The sequence below is a fragment of the Carlito syrichta genome, unplaced genomic scaffold (genome assembly GCF_000164805.1).
Source record: "Carlito syrichta isolate Samal-C Ts95f unplaced genomic scaffold, Tarsius_syrichta-2.0.1 Scaffold315593, whole genome shotgun sequence".
Taxonomy (NCBI): domain Eukaryota; kingdom Metazoa; phylum Chordata; class Mammalia; order Primates; family Tarsiidae; genus Carlito; species Carlito syrichta.
In genome coordinates, this window is record NW_007259689.1 from 618,244 (window position 1) to 644,852 (window position 26,609).

At 35.0% G+C, this 26,609-nt stretch overlaps 1 protein-coding gene across 1 annotated transcript in view; it reads left to right on the top strand.

The window, feature by feature from the left end:
* The window catches only part of ATP8A1 (ATPase phospholipid transporting 8A1), a 221,199-nt gene that overhangs the window by 35,772 nt on the left and 158,818 nt on the right, over positions 1 to 26,609 (top strand). The window contains exons 7-15 of the mRNA XM_021706448.1: positions 1,982 to 2,022; positions 11,192 to 11,265; positions 13,806 to 13,875; positions 14,956 to 15,083; positions 19,643 to 19,754; positions 21,267 to 21,432; positions 22,575 to 22,702; positions 25,124 to 25,201; positions 26,080 to 26,168. Coding sequence (XP_021562123.1) covers positions 1,982 to 2,022; positions 11,192 to 11,265; positions 13,806 to 13,875; positions 14,956 to 15,083; positions 19,643 to 19,754; positions 21,267 to 21,432; positions 22,575 to 22,702; positions 25,124 to 25,201; positions 26,080 to 26,168 — 886 coding nt within the window. The remainder of the gene's footprint in view (positions 1 to 1,981; positions 2,023 to 11,191; positions 11,266 to 13,805; positions 13,876 to 14,955; positions 15,084 to 19,642; positions 19,755 to 21,266; positions 21,433 to 22,574; positions 22,703 to 25,123; positions 25,202 to 26,079; positions 26,169 to 26,609) is intronic.

The window sequence follows — 26,609 nt, forward strand, 5'->3', positions numbered from 1 at the left end:
TTTTTATTATTTAATATGTTATAATCATTGATGCCATTCTTTTTGACAAATAAAAATTATGTTTACGACATACAGTGTAAGTTTTTTATATATGTATACATATCTTGTGAAGCTAATTAACATATCCATCACCTCACACACATTATCTTTTTTTGTGGTGAGAACCTTTATGATCCATTCTCTCTATAATGTTCAAGTATGCAATGTGTTAACTGTAGTTACCATGCTGTACAATAGATCTCCAGAACTGATTCATCCTATCTAACCTGAAGTCTTAATTTTCATGTCAAATCTCTTCATTTTAGAAATATTGCACACTGATTTTTTTAAAACTATTGCAATTAAGAGAATGTATACTAATATGAAATCAGATCAGAAGGAAGGAAGCAAATGGCAATAAAGAACTCCAGATACTATTGAACAGATTTTTCTAATTTGAATTAATGCATGCTTTCAGCCCAGTCACCCAGTGTCAGTCTTGGGTTTAGCTTATTTGAACAGGACTTTTTGTTGAGTTCTCATTATATTTTAGCCACTGGGTTAAGAGATTAAAGAGAAGCATGCGCTCACTTATTCTTTATTCTTCCTAACAACTGGTTTGAGCAATACTGTTGAACTTTAGCAGAGATAGCACCCCTTTTTTTTCTTTGTTTTGTTGTTTTTAGGGGTTTTTTGTTTGTTTGTTTGCCAGAGGCTCTTTCTTTTCCCTGCTTCTCCATGAGCAGGAAAGAAATTTAACTCCTGGGATCAATTTGGGTGAACTCTACAGGCATTTGTTGTGTGTATTAGGATACAGTGGTCAATTTTAGATGCCTATTGTTTAGATCCTTGGCCCCCAGTTCATTGAGTCCTATAAAACTGGGAACTTTAGTTTATTCAATCAGTTGAGACAGTGTACTGGAAAATACTTTAGTTTTATCTTTTCAACTTGGAATTGCTATTATTTTTTAAATTAACAAAGTAGATTTACCAAAATGAAATCTACTTCATTCGTTTGTGAGTCTAAAGTATGCATCACTGCAATTGTTCATTTGTAAGGTATGCATTGTTGAATTTACTCATCTGTTTTACAAATGAATGATCTGTTTAACAAATTTGTTTTACAAATGAATAATTTGTTTAACAAACTTACAGGATGATAAGGTCATATTTCAAAAGCTTAATAGATTTCTATAGATTTGCAATGTCTTTGTGAATATCTTCTGTGCCAGGAGTGCTGCAAGATACAAGAAGCAAAGACAAGGTTAAGACACAACCCCTGTGTTCAGGGAATTTTGAAACACAAAATGATAATATTTAGATTAAAATAGTTTATACTGTAATGCTGGTTTCAAGACCTTTGAGTGTGTAGTTAATGAGTAGTGAGTAACTTTACTATTGTGAAGCATTAGTGAAACAACTAAGAAATTTCTATCCTTCTGTGTCCTAATAGTACTCTCTTCTTTCACATTCTCGGTATACCAAACTGAGAAAAATTTTTTTTGCATTATTATAAACCTAAAGGTGGGGATTCTTTATCTGTTGGTTTTTGTGTTACATTTGTACTAACCTATTCTAAATCAATGACTTCTGTGCCCATGAATCTTTAAAAAAAAAAAAATGCTGCTGTTGTGGCACCTGAAATGTTTTAAGTTTTTCACGTCACTTTTCACATCATTTTGTGACTTTTTCCTCCCATGGAGCCTAGTTATTCTTCTATGTTGGTATCCCTTGGTAACACCAACAAGATTGTCCTCTGCTACTGGTATATTAACTGTGGGAACTAAAATGCACATCAGTTGTTCTAATTCTTTAATTTTACATATTCTTGCTATCAGCATTAGTTTTTTTAAAAATTGCTACTAGTTATTTTATTTGAAGTAAAAATTGCTACTAGTTATTTTATTTGAAGCTATTCATTTAAAGTGATCATTTCACCAGAAATAGGCTTTTCATAGTTAGTAAAAAATGTTCTTTAAAATGTCACCTTCTTTCTTTCCAGTTTTGAGAAATGGTGCTTGGGAAATTGTTCACTGGGAAAAGGTATGCACTGATTTTTACTCTGTTTCAGGAGAAGAAATGCTTAGAGTTGTCCTCTAGTAAATATAATTGTTGCTTATAATATAAGCAAAAGTCAAGAATTTCACGAATGTGAAAGCTGTTCTTAATGTAAACATACAGGTAGTCATATCCATTTAATATTTCTGTAATATTTTAGAAAAATAGAATAATTTTACAAATAGAAAAATTCTAGTATCTTGAAAAATAATATCTGGAATTTTTTGTTTCTTTCATAGTATATTTTGAGTAGTTTTTATAGATTTTTTTAAATCATGAACTGTTTTATGTTGTAATTTTTTGCTTTAATCATCTATTGTCCAAGTAAAAATACAAGCTTTTAAGTTCTGATACTTTACCTTAAATTCATATATTAAGACTAATCACTTTTGCATACTGCTGATTGCTTTAAAACAAAAGTCTTACAAATTAACATCTTCTAACGAACTGGAAATCAGTTCCATAACATCCGAGGTTAATTTGCTCAGAAGACCTCTAGCATGGCAGTTATGGAATTGAGTCATGATGTAATGTTATTCAGATGTTGATTCTTTTCAGAACTCACTTTCAAAAGGTAAGCAATTCTTATTAGTTCTTCCTTAGTTCTGGAAGAAGATTTAATCTCCAGTCTCCACAAATGAATAGCATTTGTAATTTGGCAAAAGACTTTTTGGAGGCCAGTCCACTCTACCTAGGGGACTAGGACACTAGAAATGTTTATCAGAGGACAGTATCTTGCTAGGATAATAGGAGTATAACCCACAGTCGGTGTATGTGCACTCCAGTGTTTCCCAGTTGGTTTAAGTCTATGTCCTTGGTACCTACTGATATTCATGGTCACCATGTATTCCTGCAGGGTATACCTTGTACCCCTCACTATAAAAAATTAATTGCATCTTTGTTGATTTTAAATCGGTGAATGGAATAGAGACTGACATCTTCTCTTCCAGAAAGTTGAAAATTCACCACTCTCCTTTCTTTGGTCTTTGACATAAGAACAACAAAGAGGAAAATACCTTGATGGTGCTGTTCATATTTCTGTGATAGTTATCTCTCATTCAGAAGAGCAGAGTACAAAACAAAAAAACGCCAAAAACAGTTCCAAAATAAGTTTCTTTCATGCTCTTGTATGGCACTTACAGATTTAAACATTTTAGAGAGAAGACAGGACATAATCAAGTATGACAAATTGAATTTTATTATACATTATTTACCTAGGGCTGTTAGTGTGGTTAACATAAATACACATTCTAACAAATTGATGTGTCAATTTTATATCTTCTTACCTAGGTTGCTTTTTCAAAAATTAAAAACAGCTATAAAGTCATCTACTACTTCACTCTAAAGTTAATCTTTTAAATGTCTTACTTTCCTAGTAAACAATCACTATTTCAAGATGTTACTAATCTATCTGGATTATTGTAACTTTTACTTTTTCTATTTTTGACAGATTAAAAAAATTAAATCCCTAGTCATGATTATCCATAATGCTAGCATTTTCATTCATCATGGAGACTAATGCCACACCTAACCATCCCATTTTGAGATAGGAAGGGATAGAATTTTAAAGTACTGTCAAAAGTCATTCAGTCAAAAGAGGCAAAGTTATTTAATAAATAGGATAGTTAATTAGGATTAATAAAAGTTGGTTCAGTGATTAATTCAATATAAATATTCAAAAATTAACAGTGTTCTTATGTTTGCAATATAAAGTTAGAAAATAAAGTGAAAAAGATATCTTATTCCTGGTGGCATATTGGATGCTTACAAATAAACCTAAAATATGTGTATGACCTTTGTAAAGAAAGCATCCAAACTTTAGGTGTTAAAGATTCATGTAAATGTACGAAAATGTCATATTTCTAGAAAAATGAAATATCAGTTGTTCCAAATTATTAATGCAACACAATCACAGGAAAATTATCCCTTTTTCCTCAAGAATCAACTAAATTATTAACCTGATCTTCACAAATAAACAAGAAATAGATTATTTTAGAAAAATGAACAGTATGCAAAGATTAACTAGAAGTCAAATGGAAATCAGAAGTTATTAAAACATTGTGGGTTGGTTGCAAAAATAGACATTGATGAGTAGAATAGCGTGGAATAGATGGAAATATATGGAATAGAATCTGGTTCCCTGAAATACAGCCCAATTACTATTTGATGAAGACGGCAAAAAAGAACAGTATCTCAAGTTCTATGGAATTTGATTATATAAATTTTAAAATTAACACACAACAAAAACTACCACAAATCAGTAGGCAGGGATGTAAAGTATTTGCACCAAATATGACAAAAAACTATGATCATTGTTATATAAATAGGAAATAAAAGTTGGCAATAACCCAAAAAAATAACCAACCAGAATTAGTACAGTTTCAACCTAATAATAAAAGTTGCAAATTAAAGCAATATTGAAGTCTCATTTGCTATCCAGACGAGATCTGGCACATTCAGGGTGGTAGGCCACAGATACCTTTGCTATCTAGTTAATAAATAAAAACAAACTCACTTGTATTTCATAATTTTTATATTTAAGAAATATTTTATTCGCATGCTATTGTGGATTAGCAGTTTGGCTATTCATATTGAGAACCATAAAAGGGAGATCCTTAGAATTCATCCCAAGAAAAGAATTGTAAAGTAGTAGAATATCTCTACATGGAAAAACATCTTTATTGTAGCATTGTCTACAATAGTGAAAAAGTAACACACATGAATATACAACAATAAAGTGTTCTATAAATAAATCACTGCATTCTACACACTTGTATGTTTTGTGATAAGTAAAACGCATAATTTCACATGATGTGGCAACATAAAAAATTTATACTATTTATTCAACAAATATTTATTGAGTGTATATGCCAAGCAGTAAGCTCACAGCAGCAAGCAAGACACATAAAGTTTCCTTTGCCATAAAACATAATCATAGGTGAAAACAACAGGACCCTGTCTGCTGAGGAACCAGCTATGTAAAGATGAACTATTGAACAAGTGGAGTGGCATAAAAGAAGCCTTTTCTGTTTGTGCAATTAAAAATGAAATCAATACACCAAAACCCAGAGTGTCATCTACATGCCCAGGTAATATGATAGACCTTAGTGGAAGTGGGGTTTATGCCAGGGTTCTTTTCTTCTCTGCCTTTCTAGATGTGTGGCTGCTGTGGTTGCTTTTTAATGGTCCTCAGAGGACCAACAAATTGGCCCAGCATACATCTAGTCATTCACAGATGGGCAGACTTCAGCTCTACAACATTAATAGTTCATCTCTTCACTGCCCTAAAGCCTTTCCCTGTTCCAAAAGGTTAAGGTACAAATATCTGGTTTTAAAAGAAAGTATTGCAATTACAGAACCCAACCCTTCACCACTCCTGAAATGTAAACAGCTGGTACCACTGCCCTCAACTCAAAGATCATTTCTTCACATAGAGAAGCAGCAGAGACTGTTCACAGGTTTTTGAGATAGATGCAGGTGGAACGTTTAGATGAAGAAATCAACATGTTCTGATGTAGTAGGGAAGTGTGGCTGGGGGGCTGTATGCATGTGTGAAAGTTTCTCTGACTGCTTTAATGCATAGAGTCCACCATGAAATGCATTTCTTTGGATTAAGACTTTGTATCTCCAAAAATCGCTTAATAAATATAGAAATACACTGAGACCTAGAATTGGACAAAAAATAGCTGGGTTTTTTAATCAATCGCAGTTTGATAATCTACTATTTTACATAATCTCAATCAGAGTTGCTAACATCAGTGCCTCGAGAAGTCTCAAGGTAGTAGACTGAAAGCCTTGAATATTTCCTTATCTCCGTATTGTGGGGACTAAAACTGCTTTATCACAAGATTCTTTGGATTAGAATACATGATCAAAGCATCCTTTCCATCTTGACTTTTTCTTTCCTTTTTTTCTTTTTCTTTTTTTTTTTTGTGAGACGGGGTCTCACTGTATTGCCCAGGCTGGCTCGCCATGGCACGATCATGGCTCACCATACAGCCTCAAACTCCTAGACTCAAGTGATCTTCCTGCCTCAGCCTCTCGAGTAACTGAGACTACAGGTGCACACCACCACACTTGGCTAATGGTTCTATTTTTTGTAGAGACAGTATCTTACTATGTTGCCCAGGCTGGTCCCAAACTCCGTTCAAGTTATCCTCCTGCCTCAGCCTCCCAAAGTGCTGGGATTACAAGTGTGAGCCACCACACCTGGCCATCTTGGCTTTTTTCTCCCTGTCCCTCCTATGCACACACCAGGCTGGAGGAGGGGATGCCATATTAGGAACTCAGAAACCAGAAGGAAAGAGATGCTTGGATGTCTTTTGAGAAATTAATCTGAAACCCAGGCATTCTAAGGAGTAAAGTTCCCTGCTTTCCTCGCAGCAATGACCTTTAGTATTCATTTAGCATGCTTTGGTCAGGACTTGAGCACTTGGTATGAGCCCTTGATTTTCCCTGGCCATTGGAGTAACTACAAATATCATAGAAGATTTCACTATTTTCTTGAGTTGAATAACCACAAGCACTTCTTTTGTCTTAAAATGATTAAAGATATTGGAAAGCAGTGTAAGTCTAACTGTTGATCTAACTCTATAATGTAGGACAGATGTGGTTCTAATCTTATAAAGCATATATTAGTTTAAATGGAAAGAAAACATTAGCACACTGGAGGCAACTGAAGAACAATTAAATGGTAACCTGGGTGGAATTCTCTCTAAGTGCCATGATTACAGAGAGCTTATATTTTATTATCTTGCCATTAGGGATACTATCACAGAACTATTACAGCACATTATTTTAATGACCAGTGTGCTTTTATACTGGCAGATTTTTTTATTTTTCCTGTTTGCCCTTTTTTGAAGTAGAGGCTGTTTGACTCCATGATTCCTGGTAATTTGTTCATTTCAAATAGTCAAAAAATTTCAGGTTTCAGCTGAAATAACTCCTTTAGAATCGAGGCATCCTGAACTTTCTAACCTCGGTAACCAACATACCTTTCATAGCCGGTGGCTCAGCCTGTAATCCCGCACCTTTGGGAGGCTGAGGTGAGTGGATTGCCTGAGCCTGCGGGTTCGAGACCCGCCTGGGCAGTGAGACCTCATCTCTACAATAAATCAAAAAAAAAATCAGCTGGGCATGGTAGCGCACGCCTGTAGTTCCAGCTACTTGGAAGGCTGAGGCGGAAGGATCGCCAGAGCCCAGCAGGTCGAGGCTGCGGTGGCCGGGAACGGCCACTGCACTCCAGTCTGGGCGACAGACTGAGACTCCAACTCAAAAAAAAAAAAAAGACAACACCCTTGCCCCAGCCTTCCCTAACCTGTTCTTCCCACTATATAAAACAGAACACAGTGGGCTTCCTGTTAGATCATTTCTTTGTGTTTCCCACTAAGGACACTCTCCTCTCCTTTCTTCTAGTAGTGTTATTTTAGAGTTCAAGAATAAGTTGGGAGAGGGAAGAACAAAAAGACTTTAGTAAAAAGGGCTTTTCTTCTGTCTGTTAGGTATTGAAACTTATTTTTTAGGTTCACTGGTCTACTAAGAGAAAGATCAACATTCATGATATAAAAAGCATAGCTGTCAGTCATTCTCAACTCAGTGAAGCCATGTTGTTGCTTCACTGGAGTTGTGTCATTTACCAAAAGCTATATGACAAACCTGTCACTTAAATTACTTCTAACAGTTTCTGGCCATCATGTGTCTTTAATTTGTCTCTACACCATGCTCAGAAAAATATCCACAGGTAGTGAAGGAAAGAAATTAAGCAGTTTATTTTTAATTTAAAATACTATGATAGTTTTACCAAATTTACTTAATGAAAAATGAAGCTTTGCAGATGGTCAGATGTAGGTTTGAGTGTAGGCTCTTCTGCTCACTGTAACTTTGAACAGTAACTTAGAGTCAGAGACTTGTTTTCTACCTCTATAAATGGTGAATATAACTGATATTTATTTCATAAGGGCCTTTGCATATGACAGTTTCTCCAGTTGTATTACGACTTCTCCAAATAAAGGTTTCAACTGGTAAATTCCTCCTTTTTATTTTTATGTCAAAGAGGGGAGAAGTTGAGATGTCAATTAAGTGGATAGAATACATAGATTATCTTATCAAGATAAGATATACAGCTGATAAGGTAAAGACACAATGTTCATTTTCTAAAGGGATTCTCCCAACCCTGGCGACACTCCTAGATAATTTTCTTCCATTGTGTGAAGATAAGTGGTTCTTGTTCGCCAGTAACCAGGTTCTTTTTATTGTATGCTGTGCTTTAATTCAATGGGTTGTATATTTGTAACTATATTTCAATGCAGATAATTAACCAATTCCCAGTTTTCTTTCAGGTAAATGTTGGAGATATAGTTATAATAAAAGGCAAAGAGTATATACCTGCTGACACTGTACTTCTCTCATCAAGGTAGAGATACCTACTGATGCTCAAACAGTGTAGAGGACGGGTCTCTACCCTGCATTGATCTTGTGATTTCTCCAAGGAAATAAAGAATAAACGAAGAATTTTAAACCTCTCTCATTATTTTTATTTAAGCATTTAAAAGGTTGATTGGACCTAAAGGGCTCTTTCATGTTTGCCATATAGAATAAGTGAGAGGTACTGTACTTTATAATTCAAAGTTGCAATTAAGAGTCTACTCTCCTTCTGGCTATATCCAGATCCTTTTGTGTGGATCGCCAACTCTTTTAAGAACTCCTGTCATTTATTTGATATAATACATGGATTGGGTTCTGTTGATTTTATTTTTCAATCCTTGTTCATTATAAATCTCTGCAAAGTTTCTTGATCATTATGGTGAAATGGTACAAAAAAATGGATGAATGATTTCTTTTTTGTCATCGTACCTTTTGAAATGCCATACTTTTCCAATAACAACAAAAAAAGCGATTTGTTCTTTCATTTAAGTTCTTTCTGTTACTTAATTTATATAATTTGTCGTACTCATATTTAAGGTGGTCATGAATTAGAACATATGGCACTGTTATCCCCTAAAGAATGTGACTTTCAAATGACTTTCGGATTAAAAACAATAAAACTAGTGCTGTTATAAATTAAGAAGAAATGTTTTTAACATTTTAGAGGTTGTTTATCATCATTTCCTTGGACAGTTTTATTTGTAAAATCCACATATAAATATGGACGGTGCCCTTTTTTCAAAATCTATTTAATCAGGTCATCATTTAAAGTGATTGAATTCACAGCAAGTTAGTGAAACTTAATTGAGCAAGTAAGAGTTATCTTGATACTTACAGAAGTAAGTCCACAAGCAGCCAAAGTAAATACAGTATTTATATTTCCATTTATTATTGGCTTCTTTTTTTTGTGTCATGTACCTGTAGGTTTTTGTTTTCAGAAAAAAATAATACTGATGTTTAAAAATCAGCCTTCCTGTTTTTAGCTTCCTTTGTTTATAACTTTATCAGGATAAATTTCTAAAACTAAAGTAAAGCTGACTGTCCACATTTGGCCGTGAGGGGGAGTGACTTTGAGGGAAAGCTTATAATCATTTGTTTCTGATTCTGGGTAGCATCAGGCTCTAGAATGAGCTCTACTTAGGAGCAGAAAACCAGAATTCTAATTCTGGCTTGGTGATTCGGAACAAAGACTTAATCTCTCAGGCCTTGATCTCACTTCTCTTGCACAGAGGAAGTGGGATCAAATATCAAATTCTACTATTTTCCAGTTCTTTTTGTTTAAATTGATAAGCTTTAAGAGTGCCTAACAGAATGATGTGCATTTAGTGGCACTAAGCAAAAGGTTTGATAAATGTATTGGATGATTGGCCTTCTAAATGCTGTACAGTCACATGCCACCTAACATTTTGGTCAATGGGTAACCACATATACAAAGGTGGTCCCATAAGATTGTAAAGGAGATGAAAATTCCTGTTGCACAAATATTTACCATTGTGTTATTGTTCCTTACACTATTTAGTACAGTAACATGCTGTCCAGTTTGGTAGCCCAGGAACAATCGGCTATACCATGTTGCCAAGGTGTATTATCTAGGTTTGTATTGGTATACTCTATGATGTTTGCATAATGACAAAACTGCCTAACAATCATTTTCCAGAACATATCCCTGTCATTAAGTGATACATTACTGTATTTGTGTAAGAAAGTTTAAAATGATAGTAAAACCTAGCAGTTTAAGGAGGTATTGATATTTTCCTGATTAAACTCTTCAGCAAGACATTATCATAGAGAGCATCATATATGCTGAACTATTAATTTTCTATTTTTCATTTGTTAATTACCAATAGTGCATCTTCTGTGAGATAGTTTGAGATTAAAGCATGGACATGGTTGCCAGTTACTATTTCATTGACTTTCATTTGGAAATAAAGAAACTGAAATTTTAGTATTTATTAAATGACTAAGAGCTTATGTGTTAAGAAAGCATAAAATAGGACAAAATAACTCAAGCTACTAGTGCCAGTCCAAACAGATTATTAACATGTCTATTTCATACCCTCTCTAAAAAATTTTCTTTAAACTCAATGACTTATCCTCCCAAAAGAATATACTACCTATACTTTATTAAATAACTCAAAAGGCTGCAATTATGTCTTCTGACCTCCTAAGATCCATGTCTTTGCAGCTTTGCATAAAATTAATAAGATATTTGTGTGATTATCTTAGAAAATGTTTTGGAATCAGAACATTTTTAGCAAATTTATTTGTTTAATGTATGGAGGAGAAGGACTAGTTATAGTCCACTTTCTTTTACAAAAACCTAAAAATTAATTTTCACAATTCTGTCCTTTTTGGATAGGAGTGGACATACAGTGGATGATATGAGGTTGAGGAATTGGAGAAGAGAAAATCTAGGCAATAAAGTAGCTCTCTATAAAATATGCCTTCATTTAATTGTTAAGATCAACTTATGAGTAAACTTTAAAAATAAAAAGTTTTCACATTAAAAATAGAAAATTGTGCTTAAAATCAAATAAGAAATCCGTAAAAATTTTCTTAAGTTTTGAGACCTGATCAAAATAAGTTTTGAAAAAAATTGGCATTAGACATTTTTATTAACATGTATTATTTTCTATAATAATTTCAAACTCTCTGTCTCTTTTGTCCATTTGTTTTTTCTCTGTTATTCATTTTTTTTTCCATTTTAATTATTTTTAACTGGGACATGTAGGTGGCAGTAGGGGAGATAGTGAAAGTGGCCAATGGGGAACACCTCCCAGCAGACCTCATCAGTCTGTCCTCAAGGTTAGAACCACGGAGCTGTACAGGATGTGTGTATGTGGGTCCTCACCCTAAACCAGAGAACAGTTGCACCCAAATATGATTGAGTTCTGTTTCTCTTCCTTTAAAACACTAACTTTTTTATGCTTCTTAGTGATGAACATTTCCCCGATGTTTTAAAGGCATTTTGTGAATATCATGTTGGATGATGTTTGTCCCTCAATGGCGCAAATTCAACTCCTGTTGTTATTAATAGGAGTCCAAGAGGCATACCTGTAAATATAGGTTTCCCTTTCTTATGTTTCTGTAATAGACACTAATATTTAACAACATGCCTGATGCTAAGGCTTAATGTATTTCCTCTTCAGGATATTGTTTTAAACAATGTTAAGCTTCTCATGAAACAGTCATTGGAAATTGATTAGATTTAAAACATATTTGCCTTATTCCCATATTTTAAATTTTCTGTAAGTTTTTATAGGATCCTTCCAGAAATCATGACTATAATTTGGGCTTGAATAGGGTTTATAGAGGACCCCCTGCACAAAACTGGACGTTGTACATTTTGTATCGCATGCTTTGGGATTAATTTCTATCCCACTTGTAACTAGTGAAAAAGTGCACGTTACTGTGATAAATTTCAGCTGTCCACTAGTGTCTGTATTGTGATATGCATCTTGTTTCATTTTTTTCCACTTACTAATCAAAAAGCCTGCTTTGCGTCTCTGACTAGTTTGTGTTTTGGATGTCATCATAATTTGCTGAAGTATTTATGATCTAGCATGATGCCTTCTCTGAGGCTTCTTTCTGCCTTTCCTAAGCACTGTTAAGAATTGCTTCAGTCACAGCTGTCCTCAAGCTATCGTGTCCCATTTGCCCCACTTCAAATAAAAGTCCGCCATTTAGACTTCCTAACTTCCTAGCCAATTAAAGTACTAGAAAAGTTGCTTTATGAGGGAAAAAAAAGTAGAATTAGTTTGTTATTCTCATTTAAACATGAGACTGGTCTTGGATAAGTATGTTGAACAGTAAAATTTTATGCATTTTGCTGCCAGAATATGGAATCCACATTGTCATTTAGCATCTTGTTTGTCATCATGCTTTTATATTATCGGAAGATATATTTTATAAATTCATAAATTTCAAATGTATATACAAGTAAATTTATAAATTTGGAGCAATTGCCAGAACCAAATTGTGGCAGTGATTAAAAAACCAAAATTTGGAATAATTGATAGAGTGAAAATATAAATATTAAAAGACTTCTTTTGGGGGAAACCATAGCAGCCTTTATGAAAGAAAGCCCATAGAGTAAGTTGAGGAACTTGCAAAGTTACTTTAAAATGAATCTGTAAAATAGTTAATTAATGTCCATGGGTTTAAGCAATTGTCGCAAATATTCGGGCTGCAAAGTTAAGCTAAATGCCCATTTTTGAAACTTGGAATAGCCTGTTTTGCACATGTACAAATTGGAAGTTGATTTGAAAATTCCAGGTGTTTGTGACTTACACAATTATTTCTTTTCTAGCTTTGTATAAACATGCTAATCGGAATTACATTCATAGTTCTTTCTATGATGTTAGTAAATTGGGTTTATTATATAACCAAGTGCTAATGAAAAATTGATTTATCTTCAAAATGCTTTTTTTCTTAGAATTGAGGACCAGATTATACAGTTAGGCTGCAAACTCACATGCCTATAGGTGCTAGGCAAACAAAGCATGTGAAGGGCAAAGATACAGACAGTCCAGTATGTGATACTGTAATAAAATTGGAAGACACTGATCCCTTATGCCAGCCACTGCACACCAGATTTTACTAAAACACTCTGGAGGGGGCCCATGAATTGTGTCCTCTAGGTTCGGGTCAAGGAGTAACATGGCCTAGGTGACTGATTTGAATTTTAGCTTTTGCTATTATAGTACGAGAATCTCTCCAGCAACTTTAAAAAACCGTAAGAACAAGAGCAGGAAGCAGGGAGAAGATGTGTATCCACTTACACTGTACACTTTGATCATACTGTTTTTAAAAGTAACCTTAACACTTTAATATTATGACTGATATAATCCTATTCATCATAGCTAAATAGATAGTAAACACAAGTTTGTAGAAGTAGCAATCTGGAATTTTCTAATCAACCACTTTTCTTAATCAATTTACATGTGTGCCATGAGCATGGAATCTCACTTGATGTCTTTGAGCAAAAGATAAATCTGGACACAAAACCACTTTACATTTCAGATTCGGTCTGTGTTGTGCCTATATGGGTGAACAATTTAAATATAATGTGACAAATCTTGGTATTATCTTGAAGACCATGACTGATGGTTGTCAGGAAACTGCTTTTGGGTCCTTCTGGCTGAAAAGCTGATCCGTTAATTGTAGTGCATGAGTTCTGCCTCACAGGGTCTTGCCATCAGAATGAAAGTCATCAAGAAACGGGTTACTATAGCCGTGTTTAGAATGAAAGGCTTCAGTAAGTTTGAGCACTTAAGTAAGTTGCTATTATTATGCTTTCCTTCTTCTCCCACTAAATCTTTGTTCTTCTCAACTCTGAACTACAGTGAGCCCCAGGCCATGTGCTACATAGAAACATCCAACTTAGATGGTGAAACAAACTTGAAAATTAGACAGGTAAGATCTAATACAGGTTTACAGGTTAGCATTGATGTTTTATTACATGGAATTAAAAGCTTTTTTCTTCACATTATTGTCTTGAGTTGAACTAGTTCTGTCTAATTGCTAATATGTTCTTATTAAACCATTATGAAGATGTGTTATACACTGGTATTGTTACGTATGATGGAAGACTCAGATATACTAGCCTGATTAAACACAGTCCATCATATAGATGTTACTTGTAACACTTTAATTATCTTATGTAATGGCTGCCACTCAGACAATAGTAGAGGTTCTCAGGTTTTGATGTATGTTCACTTTTTTCCCCCCCTATTCACCTGGCCCCAGTTATTATGTGGCTTTGCCATAATAAAAAGCCACACTTTCCATTGCTGTTCTAACACTCTCACTCATCTGGGAGAATAGGTTAGATTTCTGTATTTGCTTTTCATACTACCCCTAGCAGAATGTAACTAAGATTATTAAAGGGACTTTAAAATTGTAGAAGGTGGGAGTGTTGAGATGTGGTGGAACTAGATCCTCATAGAAAACTTGGACTCAGACAGCAGCAAGACAAGAGGTTGTGTTCAATGGCAGTCACTTCTAATTGACCAGAGAAGAACTGTTTTGGAGTTTCCCTTCTGAGTGGTGGGAGGAAAAAATGAGAAATGAAGCTAATCTTTTTGAACATAGATTCCATTCATCCATTTTCATCCTCCTCCCCCCTTTTTTTTTAGATTCTGAAGACAGACCCATACTCTATAGTGCTAAATATTAATGTATTTTTGGAAGCAAATGGTCCTTTAGGGACTTCAGAATGTCTTTGCAGACTAGTGTATAGTCTCTTAAATATATTTTAGAATTTCTATAAAAGCTGTTCTGTTCTTGTGCTAAAAAACCTGTGCTCAAGTCAGGAAAGAAGACCTCCCTTAATGATGACTTGTCAGAAGAAGTATTGTTTAAGTGGAGAGGGAAGAATTGCCTATAAAATAATGATATTCCTTATAGCTTAAGACCTGGATGAATTCAGAATTCCTCTTCTCCTGATACAGCTCATTTAATGTACTCTTTGCTTATTTAAAAATTTCTAAACAGGGCTTACCAGCAACCTCGGATATCAAAGACATTGACAGTTTGATGAGGATTTCTGGCAGAATTGAGTGTGAAAGCCCAAACAGACATCTCTATGATTTTGTTGGAAACATAAGGCTGAATGGACATGGGTATGTAAAGTCATTCTTCATAAAAACATGGAATCCACTGTGTCATAGTGTATTGCTGAGTGTCTTCCAAGTCTGGATACACGTTATTTTCTTGTTTGCTAAGTTTGAATACTCAAAACCCTTTTTCAAAGGATTTTTAAAACATTCTACCCCAAATCCTTTTGTGAAAATACTGAATCTTAATCTTATTGATGTGGAATAGCTGAAGACTTCCTCAGGATTCCTGCTGATCTGGCAGTTGGATGTTTTTAGGAATTTTTCGGGCCTCTGGAACATTGTTTGATGGGTAAATAACCCATGGCTTATTCTTTGTATTACAAGGCTTAACTATCCAATCTTCATGGCCTAGGTTCTTTCCTGTGACCTCTAGATGCCTCTGGCAGTTCAGACTCTACCCTCAAAGGGTTCAATGTACTGGACAATTTCTTGTCTCCTTCCGTGTGTAATTTCATATTCCCTTTTCTAGGCTGTGTTATCAGTGTAGTCATCTTTATTGATACCTGCTTCCTGCCCTTCTTCTCTCCCCTTTCCTACCTATTCTCTCATTTATCAACCAGTACTTTTTAAGCACCTTGCAAGCTAGACCAGTTATAATTGTTAAAGAGGCAGCATTGATCAAAGCAGATAAATATTTTTGCCCTCAAGTCTTAGTTCATTCAGGCCTCTATAACACAATATCTTAGACTGGGTAATTTATAAGCAACAGAAATGTGACACTCACAGTTCTGGAGGCTTGGGAGCCCAAAATCAGGCACCAGCAGATTGGGTGTCTGATAAAGGCCCATTCCTCATAGATGGTGCCTATTACGCATCTTTGCATAGCAGAGACCCTTAGGCTTCTTTTATAAGGGAATGAGTTTTATTCACAAAGGTGGAGCTCTTCACCTAATCACCTCCAAAAGACCCCACCTCCTGATGATACCACTACATTGGATAAAGTTTCAACACATGAATTTGGAGGGTATGCAAACATTCAGACCATAACACTTTCTTGTGGTAAGGGAAGGACAAACAGACAAACAATGAAATGATAAGGAAATTTTGCACTATGTTAGAAAGTGATAAATGCTTTGGGGGAAAAAAACCAGCACAGGATAAGGTTGGTAATCCTTGGGAGAAAATAACTTTTAGCTAGGGTCGTCAAAGTCAGCCTCACTGAAGAGAGAAAATTTGAGCAATGATGAGTAGAAGGTAATGAAGTTAGCCATTTTAATATCTGGAGGGAGAGCGTTCCAGAAAGAAGAAACAGACAGTTTATTAGTTATATCATTACATGATCTTAAAATGGAAAGTACCTGGAGTCATTGTGGAGTGTTAGAGAGGCCAGGGTGGTTGGAGTGGTGTGATTAAAGAAGAGAGTAAATAGAAGAACCGAGAGGTGATAGTGGGCCAGATCATAAAAGGTTTTGTAAGCTATTTTGAGGCAGTTACTCTGAGTGAAATGGGGATGTGTTGGATGGTTTTAAGGGAGAAAGATCAGCAGTTCAGTTGTGGACTTCGTAAGTTTGTTATGTATGAATGGAGATGTCTAGGAAGCATTCAATATATATCTGAAGTTTGGGGCAGAAATCTAGGTTCACAAGATATATTTTGCAGAGTAGTTGGCATCGATATTAAAGCCGTGTGACTGGAAGAAATCACAGAATGAAAGAGTGTAGGCAGAAAGATGAAGAGACCCAAGGACTGTCCTAAGATTCTCCAACATTACAGCGTTGAGAAAAGCAGGGGGACCAGACAAAGGAACTGAAACCAAGTTCTTAGGGTGGAAACCGAGAGAGAGAAGAAATTCCAAAGACCGAGAGGGAGTGACTAAACTGAGGTCAGTTTGTTCAGATGTTGCTAAGGGTCCAGTACTGTGAGGCTGAGCAACAGCAGTTGGATTTAGCAAGCAGAGCTCATTGAGCTTGATTAGAACAGGTGGTGACTGATAAGGACACATTGGAGACCATGGAAGCAGAGGAGATGAAAATAGCAAGTACAAACTTCTGTTTCAAGGAGTTTTGTTGCGAAGGTAAGCAAAGAAATGAGGCAGAACCTGCAGGAAGGATGGGGTCTTTCCAGCTTCTCTTCTCTCTTTCCTCCTCCCCTCTTCTCTTTCCCTGCTTCCTCTACGTTATACCTTATCTACTAGGCATGTGTGTGTAGCAGCCAACTCAATGTCAGTAAAATCCACTGGTTTAACTCACCAGCCTGACAGGACATTATTGGTGCTTTTGTTATTTTGTAATTGCATTATTAGAGTCTTTAAATTCTAAAGGACATCTGATGTGTCATCCTTGTTCAGGTCCTCCAAAAATCTCTCCCGCACTCTTTGAAGAAACTATATGTTGCTCTAAAATTTGCACAGAGTGATCTTTCCATGAACATATGGTTATAGACTAATGATAGATTTGTCCATTTATATAAGTAGTGTTTCTGTAATCTGACATTCCTAACTGGCCAGCTTCCATTTCTTACCAATTTTCCATCAAATTGATGCCAGGCCCATCTATACTGTGAGAGAAAAACTTTGTATGATGGTGCCAAGATTTAGGGTACAGACAGAATTTACATAATATGCTTTATTCTACATGATAGGTGGAAACAGATTTTCAAGATTTTTATATTTGGAGCACATTTGACTTTTGCTGTGATTACCCAGAGCTCTTGGAGACCCTTTGGAATGAGAGTACTTTGATTCTTTTAAGGATAAGGGTCATTGTCTAATGCCAGAATCCTAGGAATTCACAAATACTATACTGTGATGAAAACTAATGATAACTAATGTTTCTTAAATCCCTGTAACCGAAAAATAGTATGCTTTGCTTTTGAAGAGTTTGTACCTAATTCCATTCCATTCACACCACAAATCTTGTGGCAACCATAGCTGTATTATACCCCAGTGGGGAGGTAAGAGAAGATTTGGCATGTGAGTGCTCCACAGCATAGTCCAGCAGCTTCTCAAGAACTTCTTGGAAACCTGCCTTTAGGCCCAAGGCCCCTCCCAACACTGAAGTGCAACCCTAAACCTTGGAACAGACACAGGAGAGGTTCCCTTCCAGATGGGTATGCTGTTGTGCATAAAGAATGAAAGTGTTGTTGCTTTTGTTCTTTCTCTACATTGAACACACTATTTCCTAAGGTTTTATTCAGAGGCTGTAATTACCCATCTGGATTGATGTTCTCTGAGCCAGTAGAATTTGTATAGTTCCTAAAAGAAAGTCCAAGGCTCACACTGCTACAGACCTTACAACCTACTGGACCAGAGAATCTCCCCAGAAATGAAGGTCTGCCTCATTTGGCCTCCACTTTCAAATAGGTTCTTTGTTCTCTGTAGATTTATCCTGTGGAATTTTCTTCCTTCTCCAGAAAGTTTTTTTTTAATATTTTTTTCTATTTGATTTTTCTTCTTTTGCTTTTTTTATTTTTAAAATGAAGACTTGGTAATAGGAACCCTTGAGCCATTAAATGTTGCAGATGTTCCATCAAGAACTCCAGTATAGCTGTAATAGTTTTGTTCCTTCTATATCCCTGTGTGAGTTTTTATCCCCTAACAGCCCACCATAGATTTAAATCATAGGGGATGAATAGCTTTAAAATGCTTATCATTATTGGAAATGTATTCACAATCCTTGGAGAACTGATCTTCAAATACTATAAAATGAATGTCCGAGAGGTTTTAGATACAAAGACTTGTTCCTGGGGACAGGGATAGCAATGAAAGTTTATGGTGAAATCTGTGGATGTCTTACCTCTTTGTGTGTGTATGCATGTGTATGTGTATTTTGAGCTTTTATTATGCATAAAACTAGTTTTTATTTTAATTTAGAGAGAGAGAGTGTGTGTGTGTGTGTATGTATTGGAGTGAGGGATAAACCCCTTCGCCTTATGACTTCCAAATGTTTCAGAAACCTAAATGGACTTATCAACTCAGGAAAAGTCATCAATAGGTTTGAAAACTAGCCTCTGAATTCCAAAACATTACATACGATTTCGAATAGCGTACTAGTTTGCGCAGTATGCCACAACAAAATATCATAGACTAGGTGACTTTAACACCAGAAATTTATTTTTCTCACCTTTCTGGAAGCTGGACATCTGAGATCAGCATACCAGCATGGGGAGTGGTTACTGGTGAGGGTCCTCTTCCTTGCTGGGTAAAGGTGCTTTCTTGCAGTATCCTCACAAGGCAGAAAGAGAGGACATACTCCCAGTGTATCTTCCTATAGGGGCACTAACCCCTTCGTGAGGTCCACCCTCATGGTCTCTTCCAACCTGAAATAACTTCCCAAAGCTATCTCCTAATACCATCACATTGGGAGTAAGAGCTTCAACACAGGAGTATTGGAAGAACACAATTCAGTCCACAGCAGATAGTGAAGTATAGAAAATGACCTTTTTTTTCCTATAAAATACTTCCTTCAGTATTTCCTATTTAAGAAGATGATTCTTATTGGTGGGGAAATAACTTGCTTTCCAAAACTAAATGTGAGAAAGTTATTTTAATAATAGAACTTTCTGGAATCGTATAGTGACTGTAGAGTTCTTAAGCATTCTGATGTCAACATAATCTGTCCTAGCACTGTTCCACTGGGAGCTGATCAGATTCTTCTTCGAGGTGCTCAGTTGAGAAATACACAGTGGGTTCACGGAATAGTTGTCTACACTGGACATGACACCAAGCTGATGCAGGTGGGATTTTTATCTGTGAAACCTTTTGGACCTAAATCTCTTGTAAATGTATGACTTATAAATGTCAGTTAAGTAGCCTCAAGCATAGCACATCATCTGTTGCAGATTCCTGACCCTACCCCCTACATTCAGAGCCTAGTACTCCAGTGAGTAGGACCTTGAAATTACTTCACTATAAGAATGATTCACTGCACACAGGAACATCAGAAAGTTTCACCAGATATCACCTGTTGTGCTCCCAAGGGTTTTTTGCAATTGTTAACTATTGAAGTGATTATTGAAGTTATCTGTGTCGCAGTGAGTGCTCTGCATTGAAGTATTTGTCTAATAATTTTATTTTAATGTAGTGATCAAATTATAAAATTTATTTTCAGTTTTTTATAAAATTAAAGAAAAAAGTGTGACTCAAATGGCCATTTTTTTCATAGTATTTACATGTAAGGATGTTTTTCTATCAATTTTTATCCTAGCCCTACTGTTTACATAGACCTGCGGGTGTGCCTTCTTAACATTACAGTCATTTTTTTTTAATTTTTAATTTTAAAGATGTGGGGTACAATTCAGGGTTAGGTATACATACGTTCATTATGCAGGTACCCTTGTTGATGAGGTGTTCCCCCCACCCCCGGCAGTTTCCCTCTACTGCCAATCCCTTTCTCACTGTATCATGATAATTGTTCAAGGTCCACTTATGAGTGAGAACATGTGATACTCACTTCTTTGTTTCTGTGATAGATCACTCAGTATTATTGATTCCTAAGTCCATCCAAAGATGCTAAATGAAAATCTGTGCTAAGGGCTAATACCTTGGTACATTGTACAGGCATGAAAATGTTATCAACAGGCAGGTGGGCCTATTAGTGACTCCACCCCTGGCTAGTCTGTAAACCTTTACTTTATATTGATTATGACATTTAATTTCTGTGCTATGGATGTCTTGGTTAGCATAACCATTTGAAGCATCAGCTACAACTGAGGACATTTTCCTCTGTTACTCTTTAAAGCTAGGACTACTTGAATTGCTGCTGTGTTTAGTAAAATAATTGCTAAATGCCACCAGAAATTTGGCAATCAGGGATCCTTTCAATGTTGCCTGCATATGTTGAAATTTCCAGCTGTCTCAGTGTGGTTGCACAGGCTTCTTCTCTCTCTCCCTTTCTGAGCTGAGGCAGCAACCATATGCTTCTAGAATACCCTATTTACTTACGTCATGGAGTATTTATCTTACCTGCCGAAATGCAAAAGCTGTGTCTGCAAAAGTAATGCGATTTCCTTTTCTTCTTCCTTATTATTTTATGTCCTAGAAAAGGCTTAGGTGCTATAGTAAACTTGAAAAAAGAGGCAGTTAACCATTGATACCTTATATTATGTCATGGGATTTTTATAATGTGCATGTGTCCACCTAGGGCTAGGTAATGAGTTGTGACTTTTGTAATCCTCATCAAAATACTGAAAACAAATCTAAATCGTTTGTGTACATTTTTTTATTGCTCATCTCATTTCTTTTTACAGAATTCAACAAGTCCACCACTCAAGCTCTCAAATGTGGAACGGATTACAAATGTACAAATTTTGATTTTATTTTGCATCTTAATCGCCATGTCTCTTATCTGTTCTGTGGGCTCAGCCATTTGGAATCGAAGGCATTCTGGAAAGGACTGGTATCTTAGTCTACACTGTAAGCAATAAAGTGCTGGCTGTGCTTTTTTTTTTCTTTTACTAGAGCATTCATTTGTTTCACAATTGATCTGGATTTATTTTGTGGAATTTCCTACTGCTTCTAAAAAGACCTTGTTGCCAAGATAACTGGGAATTCTGTCTTTTATTTTTCTAGGAGATTTTCAGCAAATGCATGTAAAATTTTAGAATCTGTAAAATCTCCATATGTAGAAGCACCAAAAAGTTTACATTGTTTAAAAATGTTTAAACTGAATGTACTTTCATTTGAACTCAGTAATGCAATGAGTCCTACATTAAATTATCATCTTGTCCTAGAGAAAGTGCTATTAAATAGTTTTTCTTTGGAGCATTTATTCTTTTATTATTGTGGTATTAATGCACTATCCCGTATATTTCTAGGAAGCAAGTTTGCATTTCCATTTAGTGACTAATTAACCAATAAATACTTAATTTCCAAAAGCTTCAAAACAAATTATAGCAGAATCCTGTAGCAAAACTGATTGTTTAAAGTTTTTTATTGAATTTATTTAACTTGGCAGCTATTCCAAGTTGGTTTTATAGTTATTGATTTATTTCAACATGAGAATTGCTTCTACTACCATCAACTTAATTCTTCATATACTTTATAGTTGTATTGACATAGCTGTTTTATTTTCATTATTGAGAAGATAGAACGCAATTTACCTAAGAGAATAATTTACTTAGGGCTGAATTGTTCTCATACAGCTCGGATCATTTTTGCTGCTGTTTTGTTTGTTTGCTTTTAAAGCATGCTTTACATTGGAAATGGTTTTAAGAACTCACATAAAAGTGATTTTACTCAATTGATGTTTTAAACCCTTCAGTGCTATGCCTAATATCTCTGAACTTCACACTTAGTGCAGAATTTACGGTATTTGACAGTCATTTCACTTTTTAGTACTGTTATGCAGCTCTTAAGTAGATTAACAACAATTGAACAATAATACAATTCAATCTTGAAGGATGTATATGAGAATTAGAATGGGTTATTAACAAACTTTTCTCCCAGATTATCTAGATGACCTATATGATATGGAAAATTCTTGTTATGCTAAATTTGTGGTCAGTGCAAATAAAACATAAAACCATCAATAGCATTCTTCTCACGTTTCCCTACAGATGGCGGTGCTAATAATTTTGGACTGAATTTCTTGACCTTCATCATCCTTTTCAACAATCTCATTCCTATCAGCTTGTTGGTTACATTAGAAGTGGTGAAATTTACCCAGGCATACTTCATAAATTGGGTAAATATAAATTTTTGTCTTTCTTCTTATAACAGGATCTTTTGATCTCTCAGGGAAAAAAATCCAAATTATACTTACCTTTTATTGACCACAAGATGACTTTTTTAACCTAATATCATTATAACAAAATCCGTCATCTCAGAGTGACACACGTTTACAGACCAGTCATTGTGGGGAAAATAGGTCTCCAGTTCAGGAAACCTATTTTGGGATACATAGTGTTCCTGGAGAAAGGAGAGCCATGAAGTTAGAGTTAAAATATCTGGACTGTGGTTCTAGGATTCTAGTATAATAATTTACTAGATGTGTGAACCTTCTTGAGTCACTTGACTTCTTTGAAGCTTATTTTCTTGGACACTAATGTAGGGATGATAAAACATGACTTACCTACACCTCAAGGAATCCCTTGATATAGCAACTTCAGAATCAAGCACTATATAAATAATTCTGTATTTCTATTGCCAACAACCAGATTAGCTATCGTGTTTATTCATCTATATAGTTTATTTTTCCACACTGTAAACAACTTCAGCTGTACTTGAATTTTTCTCATTTTCCTAAATGTTTTTTAAATATTGGAAAAATATATTGGACACCTATTTCCTATTTAAATAAGGTATGTTGTTCTTAGCAGTTTTATTTTTACCAAGTAAAATTTTAAAATTAATGAATTTATGTAAATTAATGTCTTTTGACCTAATCTACCCAAAAGTTTAATTTTTCTTTTATTATGAGAAGTGTTGATGTCATTTTTGATGTTTCTTTTTAAATTAGTTTAAAGTCTTTCAATATGAACAATATTAGGATTTTTTAAATATAACTGATGATACTCTTGAAATTCCTCCATTATCTTTTTGTGGCAAATATCCACATAAGCTGTTGATCTCTTAATTTATTGGTAATAGATCAGTGTAATTTAGAAATCTAAAATGAGCTGCAGAGGTAGCTCACTTCATGCAGGAGATATGATGCTGGAAAATTGTGTAACAAAATCTGTTCCAATATGATGAAAATTTATTGAACTTTCATAGCAATAATGAGGTAACTAATTGTAGAGGTAGGTCAAGTAACTAAACTAGCCAACCACTGTATTGTTTTTATTTGAATTTTCAAAAATAATATTTGCTTCAAATAATTATATAATTGTAGTGTTGGATGAGCCCAGCAGGTTAATGCTTTTCAATCACTTTTCTAATGTACAGAGATTTTATAACATCCCTGACAGACGAAAGACTGGTTTTCTAGTCTTTCCTTACAAGGCAACTTCTTCCTTGTGTGAAAATGAGATTAATCACTATCTTCCTTTGATTCTGGTTCTTCCCAATGGATCTACTATGAAAATGTTTAATCTTATTTCTGAATGATAGCCTTGCAAAATATCCAAACTCAGCTATCATCATGCCTATGCTTCTATCTTATTCTTCCTAACTCAACATCCCCATCTCCTTCTGCTGTTCCTCACTTCAGTGATTCCCAGATTCATTTCCATTCCATTCCACTCTTCCCTCTTCTCTGCACATGGCCCAGTTGGTTAATATATCTCCTAAAGCATGGCAGACCAAGGGGAGGCCCAAACTTTACCTGTACTATGACCACTTGTATACCCAATCCTGAATTGTACCCCACATCTTTAAAATAAAAATAAATTTTAATTTTAATTTTAAAAAATATGGCACATAAAACTCAACAGCCTATTTCACAAGTGACATTGATCAGTTCAGAATACAGACATGGGAGAGATGGACTTTGATGTATTTTGGTCTTTTCATTCGACATGAGAAAATCTGTAAACTACAGCCCTGACTTGTTAATAAAGTGGTCTACTATAGAAAATATTAATGTTGAAAGATAATATAGTCCAGTCTCATGATTACTGGGCCCAAGGCAAGTACAAACAGGTACAGGAACTATACATTTATGTTTGGCTTTTAAGAAGTGCATTTGGTTTTGCTTTTAAGTATCTACCATGCAAAAAAAACTTGGCCCAGAAAGTATAACTAGATAGAATATCTTAGGCAATTTTTCCAGAGATTTAAAGACCTAATTATTTGAGCAATGTTCAGTTACCATTAAATACTTACCTTGTGTCAGACACTGTGGGGAACACTTTGTGTGTGTTATGCTATTTAATCCTTACAGTAGGTCACTTATCTAGAAAATGGTGGAACGATAGTAAGCCTCAATTGCCTGATCCCTTAAACAGGCTCTAACTAGCACACTGTTCTACCCTTACTGTGGAACATAGTAGTCTTATTGAGTATAGACTCAATGATGAAATGGCATAGACTGGCTCATGTAAAGCTTGCCAATTAAAAAGTGACTTATTAAAGAACTAATATACTAATTTTATCTAAAATTTCACTCAATCCCTTATTGCCAGTTGCAGTCAATGATTTCTTTTACTTAATTTTTTTTTAAAAGGATCTCGACATGCACTATGAACCCACGGACACTGCTGCTATGGCTCGAACATCTAACCTAAATGAGGAACTTGGCCAGGTAAACTTGACTTCTTGTTGATAGGTGTTGAATTAGAAATCGGATTCAGTGTAATATCTGCCATATGTGGTAACTTCAGATGAATACGTGGCTCCTAATTTTCCACTATTTGAATAATTGGCATAAATACATTTGTTGGAATATGACTAACAATTTTCATTTTTAGCAAATGCAGTTTTATTCACTCTTTAGAGCAGATTTTTCTCTCAAGGTACTGCACAAGCCCAGAACCATCTCTCAGTATTTAGTCTAATTAGTATGTAAAATCTTGACTGATTTTGAGTTATAAACATGATATTAGAACTGTTCATAACTTTCCACCAGGAAGGAAGGCAATGAAGCTGTGTGAGTCTAGTCAAATAGGAATTTTATATTTATAATCCATACTATATTCACATATATGTGTATGTTTGTCTTTCTATTTACATATTCTAGCTGAAAACAGATTTTTTTGTACCATTGTTGTTTTCCAACTCATACTTTTCAAATAGCATTTAGTCCAGAATTTTCCTTTATCTTACCAATTCAGATGTTGCATGAAGTTAGCTGCACAAGCTATCACAAATTCTAAAATTGATTGTTATTGTTGAGAAATGCTAAGTAGTGGTAGTGGCACTTTCTAGTGGAAATGTAGCCCATACTAAGGCATATTCTGTATAATGTAGTTTTTAGTATTTATCTATGAAAAGATTCATCACATAAAAAAAATGTTGAATATATTCCTTGATGAATTCCAAAGAAGTAGTCAATTAATAGCATTCATTGTGCCCCTGCAATGTAACAAGGTTGTTGAAAAGTAAAGGGATATTTTTCTTTTATAAAAGACTGGGATAAAAAGACTTTTGAAATATTGAGAAATTTTAAACTTTTTTTTTTAGGTTAAATACATATTTTCTGACAAAACTGGGACTCTGACATGCAATGTCATGCAGTTTAAGAAGTGCACCATAGCAGGAGTTGCTTATGGGTGAGTTTTTTTTTCCCTCCTTTAATTAGAATATGAAAGATGCATTTAATTAGTGCTAACAGTTTGGCGCATGTGGGAGTTCTTATTAGGGGAGAGTGGGTTTTTTGTTGTTTTTCTTTATCTAAAAAGCAGCCGTTTTAATTTCAGGACACATGTATGTTTCGTATTTGCAGCTTGATATTGTTTCCATCTGGGGTGACCTGAGATGGGTGCTCTTTTCTATAGCCTTTTCAGCATTAGTGTTGCTCTCTGGCCCTGGTAACAAAAAACAATTGCATGTATTTCCCTTATACTGCCTTAAGTTAGAGTTCAGCCTGGAGGTGGTAAAGCAGACAGTCAGCCCTTGGCAGTTTTCAGTTAAAGTAGTTAAATTCAGTTAAAATAGCATTTGTTCTCTGACAGTCATCCCTTTTGATTTTTTTTTCTTTTCTTTTCTTTCGC